Raw genomic sequence first — 21,951 nt, forward strand, 5'->3', positions numbered from 1 at the left:
CACGTTCAAAATTTCACCTTGTACGAGTATCCATCCATACTTAATATTATAAATGTGAAAGTTTAAAACCTGTGTCATTACATCAGATATTTCTGTATGTGATAGTATTTATAACACCAAGTATTTTTGGGACTGTCTCAGTGCCAATACCTGTTACAGAAGTTGTGTAACGCACAAGGCCGAGTGCCAGGTGCTCGTAACAAGTCAAGGGGGCAAGTCAATTGCTGAATTGAAATTCATAGGATCCAACGAATCTGCATCAGCAACAGGTTACCTTTATTACTATTGCAAAAGTTTCGGGGATAACCGTGAATAATTTGAATACTTGCAAGTAAGTAAGATTTAATGATTGTTATAAAATTTGTTGATTTAATCAATTGAGCTGCCAGAGTAAATAAAACAATATTACGGATTGTAACTTTTTAACTCACTTGAAATAACTGTCGAATCTGTTGAAGTTGAAATTGAATAATTTACTTACTAGCGTTAGGTACAATGCCCCGTGCTGCGCTGCCTTTGGAAGAGGAAGCCCGTTTTAGTTAATTTTATGTGTTTTTTATTTTTATTTTTATGTAAAAATTAATTGTTTTTAAATAAATAAAATAGTGTACCTGCAATAGGTATAGGTATTCTATTTATTTACTGAATGATATTCATAATCCTTTGTAGATTTAGTTACCATAACTATTATGATTGTGAATTTATCGGTAAAAGGGATAATACTAAATATTATGAATACTTCAAATGGAGAGATTTTCTTAAATAAATTGTTTTAGGATAGAAGTAAGTATCGTTTTTGGCCAACATAGCACCGTTTTTAGCCAGTTGACATTTGAAGTAATATGTAAAAAGTTATAGTATTAAAACAATATGTTTAGGATTAGTTTTCAAAAGTTTACACTAAAACTAAAAAGTTTGTAATGTTTTATTACTATAAATTAACTTCAGACGTATATTTAAACAATAAATGTCCATAAACGGTACAGTGGCCACAAACGCTACATCTGCCCTAACATAGGTGTTTGTTATGAACCTTTTAACCAAGTGGAATTATTAGTTCTGTTGGCCATGGTTTTCTCCAGTTTGCGCTAGTATTATTTGCTCTATCGACTAATCCTACATAATGTATGTAAATGATACAATACTATACAAATGCAATTGGATAAAAGCCGAGAAAATCTTAAGAGCAAGGACGAGGGGTCATTGCGAAGGGCATTTGGGAGACGCGTATTTATTTTGCGTCTCCCATCAATATTGGAGTGTGAACGTGTTAGTGAAGGAAGGCACGAACAGAAATGTAACAATAATCTAAGGCTATTTTATTCTATTACAATTGAATCATAGTGTTCTTGAACTCAATTAAATTATGGGTCATATTAAACCTGCCTATAAGGAAAATAAATACTTATTGATTTATTTACACATTTAGAACACAACAAGTCCAACTATTTAATCACTTCTGCGTAGCTCTTCTTGCAAAATGGCACACGTTTCAGATAAATCTACCGAGAATTAATTTTCTTATTAATGTGCCTGTGCCCAGCTGTGGGACGTAATTGGCTGGGATGATGATGATGATTACTGATAATCTGCCAATAAGAAAGTTTTACTATTTTATGTACCTACTAACTATGACTGTGATTGATTAGGCTGCGAATTCTCTAAATGTACCTAACTAGTTGCTAGCATCCGGTGGATGCAAGTGGCGAGTTGTCGTTCATTGTGGCGTTCTAAGGGGGAGGTTTGTTCAGCAGTGGACGTCTTCCGGCTAATGATGGTGCACTAATTTTATACATAGGTATCAAAACTTACAAATTACATAATATACTTCTATATCTTTCAAATGCTAATAATAATAAAACTTCTTTGAAAAAAAAACTCGAGTAAAAAACGATTGAAGGAACAGATAGGTAAGTTTTCTAAAGATCTTGTTTGAAACTTTTCGTTTGTAATCAGCGAGAACAAAGGCCACTAGTTCACAGCTGATTTAACAAATTCCTGTAGGAGCTCTCAATGGCTCGCAGGCGTCGCCTACAGCCTTACCGCAAATACTGATACACTCGAAACTTTCCCGGCTCCTCGTCAATTACCTGAAATATTTGCACTGGCCTTTTTGCCTTAAGGACTTCGATTTAAGATCACGCTAACCCATCTTTTCAAATTTCCGCCGACCAAGGTCACCATAGGCGGGCGTACACCTACCTATGGGTCCGATATTGGGAACACAATAATTCCTTTTCTAATAAAACATTAATGTACTTGTTTGGAGGCTGCCAGGGAGTTCGGGGCGGTTAAGGTCACGGACGATGGTTGCCAAGGGGCGGGAACAGGAAAATATATAACTCGTCGGTTTTTTTTTGCCGATTTAAGTTTTTGGACAATCGATATAAAACTCAGACATTTTCGATTAAATCCCAATTAACAAGCAGAGATTAGTACGTACCTATACTTGCTCAACTAATATAAAATTGTATAATTTAATTTTTTTGTTACAAAATTGTATATTAAAAAATGTCTAATCTTACAAAATGAACATGGATAGTATAAAATTGACATCTATCGCCTCATCGAGTGACTTCATTTTACAGCCTTGCTTCTACCTGTACTTAGGTATATGCAGAAATAAAGTTACAACACGTGTAGAACTCACTTAAGCCACAACCCTTGGGATTTTATCGAGTTTGTATGAACTCTTAAATGCTAAAAGCCCTACGTTCGTACACGAGGAGCCCGTAGTGTGCTTATGCCCATATTTTATTTTGTCATAACGGAAGCATATTCTAATATGCCTTTCCAAAGTGTTCTTTATTTATACGAAGATATACATTTGCTTAATAATTAAACCAGAATACTTGACTTTGACGCAGTAGGTTACGCTTCGAACATAGACCAATGCATTTTCACTTGTATAAGTACAACCATGGTTGAAAAGTCATAAAAAAAAATAACATGGGTGTTCGGTTAAACTAACTCAACTATCGTCGAACCCATCCTCCGTTGAAATTGTGTAAAAACTAGCTTAATTTTAAAATATATTGCACCAATAAAATGTGTTTTGAAAATAAAGTTAACAAAGATTAGCCAACTTAAGTATTTTAACGAGCTCGATTAGTTTAACTGACGAGCTCTAGCCAAAATAATAACTAATGTTTAAAAAAACACCCGTCTTTTTATTTACTGCGACATAATCCTATCGCGGGCTACACGCTTGAGTGAATTGCAACTTTTTCACAGCAATTACTCCCTGTTTCGGCGAGGCTGTATCACATGTCGCATCGATTTGTTCGACCACATGCGCCAATGACAGCCAACTCATATTATTTGTCCAGTGAAGTTTTATTAGCGGATTCTTGCTTTTTGCGGATTGGGAAACTCCCCGGACGACCGCTGGGAATTCGATTATGGGGCCATACCTGCCGTTTTCTTAGTACCTACAGTTTTCTACTTGTTATTCTTTAACCTTTGGGCTGCGTTAAACGTTAAAGATATTTCGTTTTCTGTCGTTTATTCATCTAGTTTGTATTTTGTTTTGTAACTCTTGCATATTTTTAGGATAGCATACTTATATACTTACATGTTTCTTCCCTGAAGTGACGTAGTGGCGAAAATAACTTTAAAAGTTATCCATGGTATATAACCATTGTATGATTTTTTGCTATTATAAGAATAAATGAATAAATAAGAATAAGAATGTCCTCGAAATTCTCGACTTTGCATGTATCAGATTGTTTAATAGATTGAAACTCTCGTAGAACCCTACGAGCGTTTCAACCGCAGTCCGTTTCCTGTTGTTTACTTATACCTATTGAAAATTTTTGTCAGTTAAAATGGAAGGATTTTATAAAACGATATGGTACTTATGCATGCGGTACAATTACAATTCATTAAAAATTCTTGCTTACGGTCTTTCATTTCTTTAATTTAATGCGACAGGAAACTGAGAGCGGTTAAAACGCTCGTAGAACTACCCAGGAACACTGTTAACAAAACATACAACCAGAAGTTAGTTGTCCAACGTCAATACTGAAACCGGTATTTTGTTGGCAGATGCCTCGTGTCGAAGCTATTCGACGTGTGTTCGAAGTCGACGCCAGAACAAATGGAACACCTCGACGAGATCCGGATCCCTTGGGGCAGCGGCATCGTCGGCTACGTGGCCGAGAGCGGCGAGCCCGTCAACATACCTGATGCTTACAAGGTGAGCACCAATACGCTGATTCTTTAATCGATTGTAGTCCATATTTTGTTGAAACATCGTCCATGCGCACAATCAACTGCATTAATAACTGCCATAGCGGAGCGGGTAAAATTATCTGACACGTCCTAAAGTGCTTTCATTCTAGCATGGTGCGGGTGACAGCTATCAATATCACAGACTAGAGAGTGAAAGTGTCGAACCTTGAGTTGATAATACTAATAATTCTCGATTTGTTTTATTTAGGCGAAAACACTCTTTTGATGAGAACACTAGTGAAATTCTAGGTTGTAATATTATTTTCTCAAAGATGTCCGTAAAAGTTGACATTATTCTTTACATATCAGAAGGTGAAGTGCATAGTTTATGGTCAGCGAAAAATTAAAAAGTTAAAAAGATTGCAGGCGCGCTAGCTCGACAATAATGAATTAGCGCGCCTGCAATCAGTCACATTTTTTTTTTAAGTTAAAAAGGCCATGGTAATGTTGGCACAAGTCGTATACAGCCAAGTCTAATGGCCGGTATCAGATATTTTGTTGGAACTCCGGACTTTTTCTATTGGATCTGAAATAGCGTGTGGTGTTTTCGGTGGAAAAATACGCATGTAGTTTATTTTTAATGAAAAAAGGCGGGAAAGCATAAGAAAAATATTGGAATTAAATTAAATTTTACAATATATTTTGAGAAAAAGTTTATTCTATTTCAGAATTATTCACCATTTTTGAGAAAAGCTTTATATTAGTCTTGGCTGGAATAGCAATTGCTGGCTTCGTATTAGTTAAACGGACTCGCAAGCTCGTCCGTTTAATACTCATACTCAGCCAGCAATTGCCTACTTCCAGGCCACGACAATAATCTACTATTGCCACTTAAGTAAGGCTAAACGGAGTTTACAAGAATGTTCGTTACTTACCAATTAATAAGTAACCGATATACCCAAGATCCATTAGGTCCCTTCAGTAAACGAGTCTTTGGCGTTACGTTACATGCATATTACGTTTCTTTACTTAATTGTGCTTTGAATTTTATTGATTGATTATTAAAATTTGATAGGTTAAATTTATTTCGTATACTTAACTAGTTCTTTATGTTCAAATATTTTACGCCAGTCATATTCAGGCTACTACTGAAATATACCTACTTCCATATGTTTCGACCGCAGCAACTTTTTTGAGTCAAACGAAACGGTGCATCAAGTGTCACCCCACCATGCTAGAATGAAAGCACTGTACCGGCCCTGTTTCAACAGATATTGGTGCTGGTGACTGTACGAAAATAGATTACATATTTTTTTATCGATCAAACGCGATCTCATTTGCGGATTCAATTTATGATTCAAGCAATGTGGACAGTCGGATTACTTTATTTTGTCGCAGTGGCTATATAAGGGGCGAAGTTCGCGACTACTTTTAGCATCAATTGAAACGCTAAAGACTAAAACTTAATTAGCCTAGTAATTTACTTACTTAGAATTGAAATATCGAATGAAATTTGTCCCGTATGCCTAAAAAGGACAAAAAAGCGCATTTAGTATATATATATAACGCCATTTTTGACCCAAAAACACGCCACATAATGGTTTCCTAACCCAGTGTTTTCGTAACTGGGGTTCTCAAAATTACTCTCAATTTCAACATGATTTTCCTGTGAGTACTTGGAAATAATGAACCGACAGATGTAAAACAAGCCCAGGACATCTTTTTAATGAGTGCCATGTGTTTCATAATTAAAAGAGCTGTTCAAGTTGAGGCCCGCTCGAAGCTTTCAGTCCAAACAGATTTGCAGTATACTAATTTTAAATATAACGGCGTCCGTGAAAAGTTTTTTAATTGACTTGGAGTTATTTCTCCACACTATAAGCAACAGTGTAAGAAAATGTAAGTTCTTTAGACTTTCATATAAGTTGGCGAGAGCATGCCGGCGTTTATAGTGGGTGATTTTGAATGAACTAACTGAAATTGTGATATTGATTTAATTGTTGGCTTTGCTGTAAATCGCTAGCAGTTACGTATTTAACTGAAAACTTGAACTTTAGAAAATAATCAACAAAAAAGAAAACGTTTCACAACAACAACATAATAACAAAACACCGAAAGCATTTGTTTATTTTTTTTTTACTTTTGAACATTTAACTTTAGTACGAACTAAGACTGGAGTCAGTAGCAAGGGTTTCGTTACCTAATTAGAAGTGAAATTAGAATTTTGTGCCTGTACTAAAATTATTTAGTACACAACAGAAGATTAATATTGCTGTGAAGAATCCCCGACACCCAACCAAATTGGTTTCCAGTCTAGTTTTGGAATTCAGTCTGAGGAATTATGAAAAAGCTCTTAGGCAATAAAAGTTTTCGTAAATTTATGCTGCTTCTATCCTAATAAATTTGACACTAAAATTCTCTGAATCGGGTTGGTTGAACATTCAATTTCGAATGCAGACCTAGAGAGAGCTGAAAAATTGAACCGACTACAAAAAACCATGAAAATATTTGTCTACCAGTCTGAAGTCGGTGCCTCAGCACGAGCCAGCAGGAGTGCACCTATAGTCGTCTACCTCACCTACATACTATACGCGTATATTGGGCTTCAATCACTCCTCATGGTTTTTTGTAGTCGGTTAAATTTTTTGTTTTCTAAGATACAATAGTTTCATGTCAACTGCTCGTCACCTTTTACGAAAAATTGCTTTTTCCGATGCAGAGACGTTCATTATTGAGGAGTCTTGGGGCTTCGTTACCCGTTCCATTTCACCATATACATTACGATGAGCTTAGCAACTGTGTTAAAGTAATTGAAATTCAACCCGCGAGGTACTGTTATTGAGTAGTCGCTCCGTTGGTCAAATGTGGTCTTCATCATCAGTTAGGTACACTTCACCAAATGATGATTTTCAATAGCAAATTCACAAGTTACTATTAAATATATCAAAATTACCATAGGTGTCCCTACAATATTTGAAGAGTTCCCTCGATTTCCTTAGGATCCAATCATCAGATCCTAATTTGGTGCTTATGGGACCTAATTGAAAGCATTCCTAGATGAACGATTTTTTTTTTAAATCGGTTCATAAATGACGGAGTTCTGAGATATCAAACTAAAAAAATACAACCGAATTGATAACCTCCTCCTTTTTTTGAAGTCATAGTCGGTTAAAAATGCATAACATAACTCCAGACACTACGTAAGACAAAAAAATCGTGAAAGTATTTAAGTGAATGTGTGTGTGTGTGTACTACCTTGTTTAGAACGTTCTTTTCACCCGACTGCACTGCGTCAGTTTTTCCATTTTTAAATTATGTTTACTGAAAATTGCTATTTTGGTTTAGTTTCTAGTTCAATGCTCACAATATGGTACGTGGAAACAAAAGACCCATTTCAATACATGCAAACAATTGCGCCGCAGTTTTTGTCGCGGCCCGCCATCAAGTGCGACTTTGTATTTTTTCCGCCTGACGCGTGAGATGATAACACCCAAAAATACCAAAGGGGTTATTATTTTCCTTTCTCCATTTGCATTGTTTGAGCTTTCCGAACGAAACGGGATGCCAAAAAAACGTTTGATATTTTTCTACTGCCAAAAGCGTTTTGTTTTGTACGCTGGCCATTTTGTCTGCATCTTTGTGTGTGCCAGTAACGTTCCGATGGTTTTTTTTATATGTTCAAGGTTTATGCAAATATAAAGAATCAAAGTTGGCGAAATCCTGAAGCCTTAATGTTATGCCCCAGAGGTTTTATTCTGTTGTTTCGAGACGTGAAATATATTACGAAGGAGGCAAAAAAATGAAACGGTAATACCCTTTTACGACTGCCCATTAACCAATGACAATGCCAGGGGACTTACATTGGTACCGCTATTACCGTAACCGTTGCGATGATCTCGGGTAATGAAGAAAAAAAACATATTTTTTTTCACCTGTTCGTATTAAAAGCATAATAACGTATGATAAAATAAACGATAAAATGGAGCTATTAGAGCTAACTTTCATGTTTTATACAAATGGCAACCCTTCATTTGACGTTGTTCACTGGGGTGAACATACAAATCAAAAATATCTGTGGACTACACGAGCACGTTTATTTGAGGTATTCTACAATAAAGTGGTAAAACTACGCGACAAGTCGCCCGTTCTCTGTGAGGTATTTAGTCATATTTTTGTGTCTATACATTGTATTTTGACAAATCAATTGGTAACATTATTATAAATAGGTGTATGTCTAATGATTTCTCGCGAATTCAGTAACTTCAAGGCACTACTTTAGCTTTTGGGACGTTTCAAATATGTTTGTTCATCACAGTGAACAATGCCAAATACCTATAAAAGTACATTTTTACGTTAGTGTTCATCGGGGTGAACATTCCCATAAAGGGAGTATAAATTTATTTTACATATTTATCTATTAAAATGGGTTTTGGTTGATTTTTTTATTTGATTATTAACAGAACATAGGGCCAAGTGCTAAAATGCGTGTTATTTATTTATTTCTGCGTTTTTTCTTAATTAAAATGTTTTTTTTTTCTTTTTTTTTTTTGCTTCCCAGTCCCAATCCGCACTGGGTCCGCGTGGGAACTACGGACCTCTAGTCCTGAAGGCCTGTGCCCTACAGTGGGACGTAATATAAGTCAAATATTTGTCAGCAAATTTTATTACTTGCCAGTGTGATTAAAAATATCGAAGCATGAATATGAATTGACCCAGCATAGTAGGGTTGCTTTATTCAGTTCACGTCGTGGGGTCCGAACTGTGAACTCTTCTTGATTTTACGATTGGATTTAACGTATATCATATTCCACGCATGCTGGTTATGTAAAATGTGCTCGTGAATTTTGTGCAAGAATTTTAAATTTTACTTAAGTACTCGTATCTATTCTATACTGATTGATTTGATTACATTAATAATCTAGTATATACAGCTATTCTATACTGATTGATTTGATTACATTAATAATCTAGTATATACAGAATGATCCAGAAACCGACGATGATCCGCCGACAGCTGATAGGGCTGCTAATTACCTCTCAAAATCACTAGTTTTAGATTCAGTAAAAATTACTTACTTTGCGAGACGATGTCATTTAAGCTTAGATTTTTTTATTGTACAGCCTTAAATGTAAGAATTTTGAAAACCTAGTTTTTTATCATTTATTTCTGAAAACAAAACTGCATTCATTGGATCAACTAGTACTACACAAAGATCCGTCAATCTTTCTCAATAAGGAATATTAAAATCCATATAAACTTTTTCGTAGTTTAATTATTTTTATTCTTTGTGAAGTAACTCCTACAGTTTAAGGGCGTAAACATGACTTGGAGGATGAGCATCGTCTTATACATAGGTTTTATTTTGCAAGACTTGAGCTAAGTAATGTCAAAATCTGTTGTTTATTTTCTCCATATGTCAGACGGACGGACCTTGCCTATTAGCCAGAGTGTTAACCTTGTGGTTGACTTATTCGTTACACGCATCTGCTCCAGGCAACTTTTGTAAATCTAAAGCTTTAACAGATAAAAGAAAATTTGATAAAAACTCTTCTTTAAAACTAGTCTGGTTTTTCTCGTACATTATTTTTCCCAGTGCCCATATTTGTAATGTAAATGGTCTCAAAAATCAAAAATAATTAAATACCCTTGTCAAGTGAGCTCACGGGGCTTTAGAGAATTTCTGAAAATAAATTAGAATACATGGCGAAGCAAACTTTTCACTTAGCAGCGTAGAAATAATATTCATGTTTGCAGAGACACCGCGTTCGTTATTGTTGTAGATATTGTACGGAAGAATTTTGATTAATCGTGTTGCGGCTTAACGACGTCAAAAGTTAACAAGCCCTCATTATTGACGAGATAAAGTTTGTTATTGTTGTACATTTTTAGGGTTCCGGAGCCAAAATGGCAAAAACGGAACCCTTATAGTTTTGCTATGTCTGTCTGTCTGTCTGTCCGTCCGCGGCTTTGCTCAGGAACTATCAATGCTAGAAAGCTGTAATTTTGCACGGATATATAAGTAAACTATGCCGACAAAATAGTACAATTAAAAATTCAAAAATATTTTTTTTTACGTTACCTCCCATAGACGTAAAGTGGGAGTGGTTTTTTTTCTCATCCAACCCTATAGTGTGGGGTATCGTTGGATAGGTCTTTTAAAACCATTAGAGGGTTGCTAAGACGATTTTTTGATTCAGTGATTTGTTTGCGAAATATTCAACTTTACAGTGCAAATTTTCATAAAAATTGAGCGTCCTCCCCGCCCCTCTAAAATCTAAACCGGTGAGTGGAAAAATTTGAAAAAAATCAGGATGGTAGTAAGTATATCAAACTTTCAAGGAAAACTATAACGTCTTAGTTTGCTTGAGAATTGTTAGCAGCCTAAGGTATAAAATATACCTAAACTTGGAAGATTCCGTATAAAATACGAAATCCTTAGAAAAATATTACTTAATTTTTTCGTAATGGCTACGGAACCCTATTTTGGGCGTGTCCGACACGCTCTTGGCCGGTTTTTTATTATCTGCAAGCATTAATAATAGCATTATTATTACCTACTTGAAAATATTGCATGTCAGTAAATCGATTAATTTATTAATTTATTAGATCAAAGTATTTTTTTCTATTTTATTATTTACAATATGTACTTGAATTAATTCCAAAGACTGTTTATTCAATTATAAAAGCAGTAACTATTTTTTTTTCATTTTAAGGTAAATAAATAACAATCGAGTATTAATCGATTTTTTAAATGACAAATTTTCCACCATTCTAGATTATGATAGATTTTCGCTAGTCTATGCTACTGCAGATTATACACGAGTTTTATTCAAGAAATAACGTCAGATTTTTACGAAGATTTTTCAAATGAAAATTAAATATTGAAATAAAGTGAATTTTGGTGAAAAAAAGATTAGACGTCTAGTTAAAAGACACGAATTATAGATAAATGTGTTATTGATTCGATCCAGTGGGTGTTTATACAAGCATTTTGATGAAATTGGTTTGTTTACACTTTCCATAAATTGGATTGGCATAACGTATAATACATAAATTACAAGCTAATCCCGATACTCGTAAGTAGGTAGATTGTTGTTGAAAACACGTCGTGAAAAAAGATGACTGGGTTTACCAGTATAAGTATCATTAATATTCTTAGTTTATATTTTATTGTATGTAGGAATAAGGAAGGTATGTAACGGCTATTTATCAATACACGCTAGATTACTCGTTTTAATACAAAGCCGTGGTTGTATTCGGAAGTTGGCATCAAGTCCGCAAACTTATAAATGTTAAGATAAAAAGACTATTACCCGTTTGATTTATAATGTCTGGCTATAAGCGCCTAAACTTTGCTTTCAATAAGGCTGATTAGATTTGATGTTCTGTTACATGGGGATGTCGATGGTGGCGTGGTAACCAAGCTCGGAGGTGTAGGGTGCAGACTGAGCGGCGGAAACTTTTCTATTACTCCGCGACGCACCATCAATCACCGCTGGGAAACAAAACATTAATTAATTATGCATTGTCTTGAATCCGATATAAATTTACCAAGCGGGATATTCTAACCTCTAAAAGCTTCCACGAAATGTGAGGGATGGAACTGTCGAGTTTTAAGACTTGCGTGTTAAATTTTGAGATGACACTAAACATTTTTTTTGTTTTACGTATGTAAATACTGTGCTTTCAAAGAGGTTAAAGTTTGAATATTTGAGAAAAATCTCATCAAAACGTTTTAATCATAATTGTATGTTTCTTATTTTTTAACAATATTATGTTTATGTTTATGGGCGGTGGTGATCTCTTACCATTAGGAGACCCACTTGCTCGTTTGCCATCCAGTTGAATAAAAAAAAACTCTTTAGCTGCTCTACCCCGCAATGTTATGTCGTTGCAAGAAATTAGTTGCATGGTGGTAGTACATTGGTTGTATGGCCTTTTAAATTCAAAGACAGAAACGCATTATTAAAGTTGGAACTTAGATTTACTGCACGTTAATTCCAGTCTCGTTTGGTCGGCTGACCTGCGCTCTATCCGAGCGGATAAACTTTCACAGAAGCTACATTATAGAACAGGGAGCGATACCATAATACAAGCATTAATTTAATATACAAATTTTAAACTTTTATTTCCATTGCAAAAGGAAAACTGTAGCTTGTTACGCAAAAAGTTGACCTTTTTATTTGTGTGATTTTGCTAAGTATTAGATAATTCACTTAGTCACAAACTAAGCTTTTGAATTTTGATTGAGTTTTTATTTCATTTTATAATACCTATCCATGTTACATTGACATTGAAGTTACAGACATGTTAGAATAAAATGCTTTTTACGTCTAATAAAGATAACCAAACGCAGAAAGAAAAACATAATTTAGCTAAAACGTGTCTGTAACTTTGCATTCATAATGGAGTAAAAATATAAAACGCACCAGTTTTCAGGTTTGAATCGTCCCTTTATTTTTACAACTCACATTTCGTAATAGCTTTCGCATTACATTACAAAGATGGTTACGTTTTACTAACGTAGACTCTCGCAATAAAATAAAATAAGATTGGAAAAATTGCTTAAATAAATGAGGCTGAAAATATTATAAATATACACATTATATCCTAAATAAACTGCGTAATTTTCTAACGGTATTCAATAGCTGCGTAATCATGTTAGCAGGGTTAACCCGGCCTGTCATTAGCGATGTATTTTGCATATCGTTAACCGTAAGCTGGGCTGTCACTAGAGTTGCGCGTTTTTTATGCTTTGAATTCGTGTATGGGATCGGGGTAATCAGTAAACTGCGATAGATGTTTTAGTTGAAGTAGATTTAGGGAGTACTGAGAGTTAAACAATAACTTATGGGCTAGATCGTGTTCAGTCTGTAAAGCTGAGTTTGGATTTGCAAGAAAAATCGTGCAATTTGCATTACATTGCGGCGCTCGATTGACACTACAAACTCGTTGGCTTTACGCCCTAAACTCGACTTAAGGTTACTCTAAGCAACGGGTATTCCTGTAGTCGTAGTACTTAACTATTCTTTTTAGAAAAATCCAAATAATATCGACATGTCGAGCTGTACTCGATTGCGGACGTGAGTTGTCAGTTATGTTGCCATTTACAATGAGTGAGTCTTACGGTAGTTTTATGTTCAAAATTTCATCTCTTACCTAAGATTTATCCAAAATGAGCGAATAATAGCGGCAGAATAATTCTGTTGAGTTTCCGCACGCTGATATGAAATTTTCTTTTGTAAAGTTATTATGGTATATAAATAAAATAAAATTAAAATAAAATAAAAATTTAAATTAAATTAAATTTAAATATTATATAATATACTATTTATTACGTCGCGTTATATGAAAGTACAGATGTTGAACTTCGAACGGGTCCAACTTAAAAAAAGAGTGAAAAATAAGATCATAATCAAAAGCACTTCACATTATTCACCTCCATTTTCGGGCAAAACTGGGGTGCGTCGCTAGAACACATATTACATGTTTTTATGTTCCGTGATAAATTATGTAATTGATGGCGAAAACCACATTAAAATCCAATGCATAGTTTAAAAGACCTAAGCGTACATACATACTTAGGTACAGACAGACGGCAGGAAGTGACTATTTTAGACTGCCTAAAGAAAAGATGAAGATAATGCACGACTGTAGTACTACTACACTATATAGGTAGTATACTTAAACAATTTTTACTTTGACTTTGATACGTAAGTTTCTACAATCATTTATTCCCTGTTCAATCTATTCTCCATCACAACTCTCTTCGATTGCAAAACTCAACTTTTCAGTTGATTTCAAAAATATATTTTACACATAACAAAATAATACTATTTTGTGTGAGAATTGAATCAAAAAATAATGTTTTATAAATTTCAAGTCGTCTGAAATGGTTTATAACTTATAACAGTTGAAAACAAAAGCAACCGTTTTCAACAGCTCGATTGAAATCGTTATTTTTTATTTTATTTTATTGGAGAACCAACAGAGATAGAATCGTGTAAAAACATATTATACTACAGGTAATCTAAAAAAAAAAATCTACCTCCTTACCGATTGTCACCAAAACATATTCCGATAATTTAAACTTATTAATCCATTTCGTATTAATCCATTCTTATTAATCCATTTCGTATGTATACCTAAGAAGTAATATTTATTTTTACCGCTACATCTTTACACTTGTACCAGAGTGGACGTTGTCAGCAGTCAAGTCGGCGTAAGTTTTATTCATGACCATCAATTTTTCATCCACCTCGCAACGAGCGAAAGGCTTTCATTCATCAGAAGCTGATACGGAATACTGACTGATTTCTACCTTTGTAAAAGTCCCCCCAACCGTTTAAAAAATCCCTTTAAACCATATTCGTGTTATTTATTGGTTAGTTTTTTTGAGCAGTACCGCGGGCAATGGTCAATATATTTATGTAATCAGTGTACTCAAAAATATCATTTTCTTTTTCTTTCGGGAATTGTAAATATTTTAGGGCGCGTGCAGATGTTTTTGAACTTCACTGGCTTCCATTTGTGTTACGACGATTTTACTCCGTTTATGTACAATCAAATTCAAAGTGTAGAAAAAAAATCTGACCAATTTAAAAATACGTCCTACAGCCTTATTACGCCAGAATAAGAGAGTGTGGTACGTATTTTTGGAGCGTTCGTTCCACTGGAAAAAACTTCTTGTTACACTCAACTGTATCCTGTTTATGGGCATGCAGTAGAGATATTAAATCTCAATGATTTTATAGAAACAAAAGTAACGAGTGAACTGTAGGAACTAGGCTGTATACCGCTGGCAGGTCGTAAAACTGACCACCTGGCAGGTTAGATAGACTTTGTTATGTATAAGGGTAGGATTTTTATATTGTATGTTTCTAGAATTTGGCTTTAAAAACGATTGACAGCGGTATACATGCCGGAGGACAGATTGCTCCCGACAGCCTGAGCGGCTGGAACCATTTGGAAAATGAAAAAAACTGTTTTTTTTTTTAATTTTACTACTAGGTATTTTTAATTTCAACGTGTTTGAAACTGCTGGGAATTGAGAAGCTGAGCAACTCAATTTCTTGTATAATCTATCAGTGGCGAACGAAGGGTCAACCAACATAGTAGAAAGAATTTTCAGTAAAGGAATCTCTGGTTAAGGTTAGTAAGTCGACAAAAAAATGTCATTTATGTTTCAATTCACGAAACCACGAAATTCTTATCTTCAAATAAAAAAAAAAAATCAAAATCTAAATGTCTTCATCTCTGAATCCCCTTTTTTTAAAACCTCTCTGAAAAAATTCTATCGTAAAAATAGCAGTAATCTCCCAGTTTTATTATTTAATGTGGGTGGCTATTTATTATTTAAGCGTTTGTACGGTATTTGACCCACGTCAATCTAATGAATCATCAGGCGTGAAGAAATGGAGGTGGTGCATCGACGGCTCTCTGAATCCACTGAATTCAATACGAGGTTGAGATTCATCGATATGTTTAAAGAATTGAATAAAGGCAGCAATTGCAATCCATTGCTGAAGTAGTAAGTGAGTGTAAATATTTAAAACACAACTCACATAAATAATCGCTTACCATTCAACATACACGTACTGGAAAAGAAGCCAGGAAAAAAAAGACTCGATTATAATTACACTTTATCGTTACTTAAGTATAAGCACAGATTTAAGCAAAGAAATCTGCTGCAAATCACGACCACCACGACCACGACCACGACGAGGGTAAGATTCCGCCAAACGAGGACGCATAAATAATTCGGATGCCACGCAGCTGGGTATATGGTGTGCTTAAAAATGTTATTTCTCCACTGTGATGAATGCCGATGCCGGTTCCGACAGCTTAGATATACGGCTGAAGGACATGCTTTTATCACTGGTTCTTCGAAAGGCTTTGGCTGAATATTTATCGAGCCAAACTAATATTCAAAGGGTTGATGCTAGAAACTGACAGGATACCAATATATTCCGGGTAAATGCAACGTGCAGGCGCGACGGTGGATTAAGGAAAAAAATATTCTTTTTAGACGTAGCCAGTAATGTCCTACCGTCCGAGAGTAATCGGTATCGTGGAATAGCCCCGCCACCCGCGCATTTGCTAATTTTTTGTGGCTACGTTGTTATTCCACATTAAATATAATAGATATTCACACTTTTTTAGAACTGACTCACAAACCGAAATTCAGATTTGTTGGCCAATATTGACCAGATTTGGCGGTCAATATTTCAGTCGAACACTAGAAGCCAGTATAACCCTCAAAGTCAAAAATATCTTTATTCAATTTAGGCTAGAACAAGCACTGCCGAACGTCTCTTAAAGTAAGACTAGCCATTGCAAAAAGCTACGGTACCTACTCATATTCTGTTTTCATATTTCAATGTCTGGAGTTTACGTTGAAAAACGATGCAAGCGCCATTTCTTTATTCCCCGTTCGTCCACCACGGTCAAGGTCGTTCTTTCAGATCAATTCATCATGGCTAATTCCTTTCGATCTCGGTGCCATCTTAGAAGTGCGTGACGTCACTCTGGCACGCCTCCAGGCTCGCGGCCTTGCCGACAGCATCAGTTCATGCTCGCATATCCATAGTTTATAAAAACAATTTGCATACAAATGCTGAATGATCGCGCTAGAAAGACAGCGAATCTACGACTCGCTGTATCTGCTCAACTTCCAACCTTACACCGTCGTGTTAACAAAGGGTATGGGTATAATGTTAAGTTCGAAGCATAATGTTTTGTGTGAAAATTCCGCGTGTGTGCTCTTGTTTTGAATTATTTTGTGGCTCAGCTACATCGCAGAATTGCCTTCTGCGTATGATACTGAGAACACAGTCATGTAGGTAGGTACGTGGCGTCGTTGGAATGTCTTGTTTCCAATATTTTAAGTAATAGTAATTTAGAACGTAAGGTGATTTTGGCATGAGAGTGAATATAAATGTCTAGCTTTTTAAACCGAGAACGAATGGCATCATTCATAAAGCACGCTATGACATGTCGATTAAGGTCAGAAGGATATATTGTAGACGGGAAAAAGAGGTTGACGGAAGAAACGTTCCGGGCGTTATGCTATCTGTATTGAAGAAGTCTTTTTGTGTGTTTAATTTAAAGTTTTTTTTGTATTTTTTTTAATATGTATAAGTTTTGTTATTTGTTTTACGCAGGTTCTTTACGTTCACATAGCGTGTATCTCGTATTATTAGAGACAGGATTTCGAAACCTAAAAGTTCTGCTAAAACGCATGAAAAAGAAACAATAAAAACATACCTACAACGAAAGAAGAATGACGTTTTTCGTTGAATTGATTCTTTCAATACGTACATAGTTTCTGTAGGTACATAACACAATCGAGTTATTGCACCAAGACATTTTAATATGAAATGAGGAAATATAGGTACTTAAATACAACAATTCTTGTTTTCTCCTCAATGGGAATTTTGGAAAATCTATTTGTAGTGACACTAGTTCGTATGGAAAATTCGAACCTAACTTTAACTTTTGTGATTTAGGCTGTACTTTGTCTATCAGCCAATTATATTTTATATGTAGGTAAGGAAAAACATATTTTATGTAAATGATACTTACGTATTATGAACGTTAAATGCTATCTACGGAAATGCTTTGACGTAATAATAGGATTTACACAACTATATTTATGCTAATTGGGTTTTCTAGACCCTTAGTTAGACTACAAAGGAAGCAGCTATACAAATTATCACGATAATATCCAAGAAGACTATAGGAAGTTTCCGTTTACGTTATTTCATTATCCTTTATATTACTGACTAATGCAAATTCTAAGGAGACTGCGTTCTATAATTCTATAATTTCATTTGTTTATCACACATCATCGTCAAATTTAGGTAACAGAAAAAACTGCCGCGAATAACATAAAAATCATCATAAGCCTCGCCAACGATATGCCTAGTGATTTATATGACAGTAGCCGACGTATAAATCGTTTTAACGTCAGACGAAGCAGAACCATGTCACTTCGCGTCGAAAAAAATGTTATGATTCAGGGGAAAACGGCCTCATTGAGTAAAGAAAACTCACATAAGTTACACTTACATAGTCAAGCATTACATTGTTATTGACTATAAACTAAACAAAGACTTATGTACAACGTAGGGTTTAGGTTGACTTTGTTTCGGGACTTTGAGATTGCTTGCAATAGTAACATTGTAACATTTTATGGTGTGAAAAATGCTGTCGAAAGCAGAAATAATGAAGGAAAATGAGAGGGTGATTTGACTTAACAAGTAAATAACGCGCTAGCGTAGCGCAATAATGTTTCTTTTAGCGCTAGTTAGATGCTAAAAGTGTTTACATTTTTTATAGAATATAACGTACCGCGTGTCGTAACAATTGATAATAAGCTAAACCATAGCACAGCGTAATAAAGCTATTATAGGTATGACCGTAACAACAAACGTAATAAAATTATTACTTTGATTTGATCAGCTTTTCTTTTTAGTTTCTGAATTGAACATTAACATTTACAACGCGTTATTTTTGATTTCTATTAAATTTAAGGGAACATTCAAGTAATTTATTGAATCAGGCGTTACTTTGCGGAGGTCCATATCAATGAACTAAAAGAATTTCTTTGCTCACCCGCGACCTTACGATAACTAAGCTTATGCAAAATATGCGTGTTCATGCAGTTCCTCCACCTCCACACTGTAAGAACACACACAAACCTATCCATCACCACCACCACACTACACTGACGTGTTTCGAACTCAACCAGAGCTCATCTTCAGAGTGACACAACCGTACACCATGCTACCAGTTGTTAGACTAACGAACCACAACCACCGTTTTAATTTGTCACTGTAACTCCCCAAGTACCCACATATGTTTTATGAAACAAAACAAAACTACCCACAAATTATTATTAATTTTTTTAACCGTCCTTCAAAACTACCTTGATTTTTATTTATTTACTGTCAAGGCATGTTTTATATAATCCACATAAAAAAGCATTTACTAAAATGCCTATTTTCAGTCGATTTTAACCGTGACCAATATAATAAATACTAGACGAACGTGGAAAGAACTTTATTTTCGTTCAGATAATATTTAAAGTACCTACTACCTACGACTCCATATTTGTAAAATGCAAGCTTAAATAAAATGTTTTTTGCTGTATCAAATTACTTGCTACCCTAGAAAATCCTCCTAAGAGAAACTCCAGATCTTCAAATTGTAGCCCATTACTTTTACGATACTTTCCAAGATCAAGTCATAAAGTTAACTTCAGAATCGGAACACATTTCATTCTGATTCCCGGTTTTGGTTTCTACAAATCCCGCGAAGTTCGGGATTTTACTTTCGGCAAGGAGAAAATAATCTTTATTTTATGTCCGACTTGTTCGCGAATCGAATTTCATGCAGTTTTGCATGCGGGTTACGGCCACGGAGTTTAAGTTGAACCAATTTTTTCTGCACTGTTCTCTCTTCAACGAATTTGGGTTTTAAATGTAAAATCTTTGCAAAAGGCGTAGCATCTGGGATAATAATTGTAACTAATACATATTTTGCTAAAAGTGGCTCCGAAGCGGTAACGTTTCGTGTGCTCTGCCTTACCACATTTGGTAATTCAGGCATGATATTTCTGTTTTTGTCTAATATTTAAACCCTTCGTCCACGTACGTAACCGGAGTTTCGTAACCAGTTGCGGATGAATACTTTTTCGGTCTTGCTCAAACCGGTTACGAACAAAAACTATTTTGTTCTTATACGAAACCAGTTACCAACGAACACTTTTTGTTCTTGTTCGAAACTAGGATCAGTGATCGACTTCTGGTTTTTTACTGAAGCTTATTTTCACAGTAGCATTTTTTTCCAATCAGATTCGACACAGAAACAGTGTACTTTTGTATAGTTTTGGCCCTTCGGGCCGATGCAAACTTAACATAACCTAAACCTACCTAAGTTTCTGTGTCGATTAAAATTGGTAAAAAACTTGATTGTGAAAATAAGATTGTATACCTACTTTATTACATATTGAAATTTGTGAATAAGTTTCAAAAGAAGATTCTATATTCTGTATGGGAAACCAGTTCAGAAAACAGAATTATTTTTCTTCATTCGAACCAGGTTTCTGAAAAAGAAAAACAATTCTGTTTTCTAAACTGGTTTCGAACCTTTGGTTTCCAAAGTGGCCAAGGGTTTCTTAAAAGCTTTTAACTCCTATTTATAGGTAATTTTTAACCCCTGACGCAAAAAGAGGGGTGTCATAAATTTCACCGCTATGTGTGTCTGTATGTCTGATTGTGTGTGTCTGTCTGTATGAGGCACCGTAGCTCTTAAACGGGTGGACCGATTTGAATGCGGTTTTTTTTTAATTGAAAGCAGGTTTTCTAGCAATGGTTCTTAGACATGTTTTATCAAAATCGGTTCAGCCATTTTTGAGATATTGAACATCGAAGTGACAAAGTCGGGGGTTTTCCAACTTTTTGTTGGTTAGGTTAGTTTTTTTTGTTTAAATGAAACTGAAAGTGATTGACCCCCATCTCACTTGACGTTAAGTGCAGATGAGGCCAAAGGTGTATCTCATTGGTTCAATAACAGCCTATTCACTCTAGCCTTAAAGAGCCCTAGATTGGATTGAATGAATCTGAAAGTGATTGACCCCTATCTCACTTGACGTTAAGTGCAGATGAGGCCAAAGGTGTATCTCATTGGTTTAGTAACAGCCTATTCACTCTAGCCTTAAAGAGCCCTAGATTGGATTGAATGAATCTGAAAGTGATTGACCCTTATCTCACTTGACGTTAAGTGCAGATGAGGCCAAAGGTGTATCTCATTGGTTTAGTAACAGCCTATTCACTCTAGCCTTAATAAGAGTAAAGACGCTTCCCCCGCCTGGATGTTACATAATATATAGCTGTTTATCGTTTGAAGAAAAATATGCTTATTGAAACTTACAATACGTGTTGGGATTGACTTCATGTCCGCGAGTATGTGCATGTGCTCAGGCGACGGTTTAAACCCAATCTGGCTAGTTGACAGGCGTGTATAATGGACGGTAGCTCTCCATGATCAAAGTGTATTAAATATAAACAGTACGATATATCTTTGAAACACGTAGGTAATAAATCTTTACCTATAAAAACCGGCTAAGAGCGTGTCGGACACGCCCGAAATAGGGTTCCGTAGCCATTACGAAAAAATTAAGTTATATTTGCTAAGTTATTTTCGCATTTTGTACGGACTGTTCCAAGTTTAGGTATATTTTATACCTTAGGTTGCTATTTACTCTAAAACTACTAATAATTCTCAAGAAAACTTAACCGTTATAGTTTTCCACCCACCGGTTTAAATTTTAGAGCGATTTTAGCGTGGCGCTCGATTTAATTTAATGAAAATTTGCACTTTCAAGTTGAATATTTTGCAAACAAATCATTGAATCGAAAAATCGTTTTAGCAACCCCCGAATGGTTTTAAAAGACCTATCCAACGATACCCACGATAACACTACAATGTTGGATGAGAAAAAAAACACCTTCACTTTACGTGTATGGGGGGACTCTAAAAAAATCTTTTTTATTTTTTTATTGTACCATTTTGTCGGCATAGATTACATATATAGTCGTGCAAAATTACAGCTTTCTAGCATCGATAGTTTCTGAGCAAAGCCGCGGACGGACAGACAGACAGACATTGTGAAACTATAAGGGTTCCATTTTTGCCATTTTGGCTACGGAACCCTAAAAAAAGATGTGTCTGACCAACTCACTGAATTGACTGACTGACAAAAAACAAAGCAC

The 21,951-nt window shown here is 35.2% G+C and overlaps 1 protein-coding gene across 1 annotated transcript in view; it reads left to right on the plus strand.

Moving 5' to 3' along the window:
• LOC141440935 (dual 3',5'-cyclic-AMP and -GMP phosphodiesterase 11-like) overlaps nucleotides 1-21,951 on the plus strand; it is a 174,281-nt gene that overhangs the window by 105,028 nt on the left and 47,302 nt on the right. Inside the window, exon 7 of the mRNA XM_074105528.1 lies at nucleotides 4,048-4,198. Coding sequence (XP_073961629.1) covers nucleotides 4,048-4,198 — 151 coding nt within the window. The remainder of the gene's footprint in view (nucleotides 1-4,047; nucleotides 4,199-21,951) is intronic.

Source organism: Choristoneura fumiferana, chromosome 23 (assembly GCF_025370935.1).
Source record: "Choristoneura fumiferana chromosome 23, NRCan_CFum_1, whole genome shotgun sequence".
NCBI classification, from domain to species: Eukaryota; Metazoa; Arthropoda; class Insecta; order Lepidoptera; family Tortricidae; genus Choristoneura; species Choristoneura fumiferana.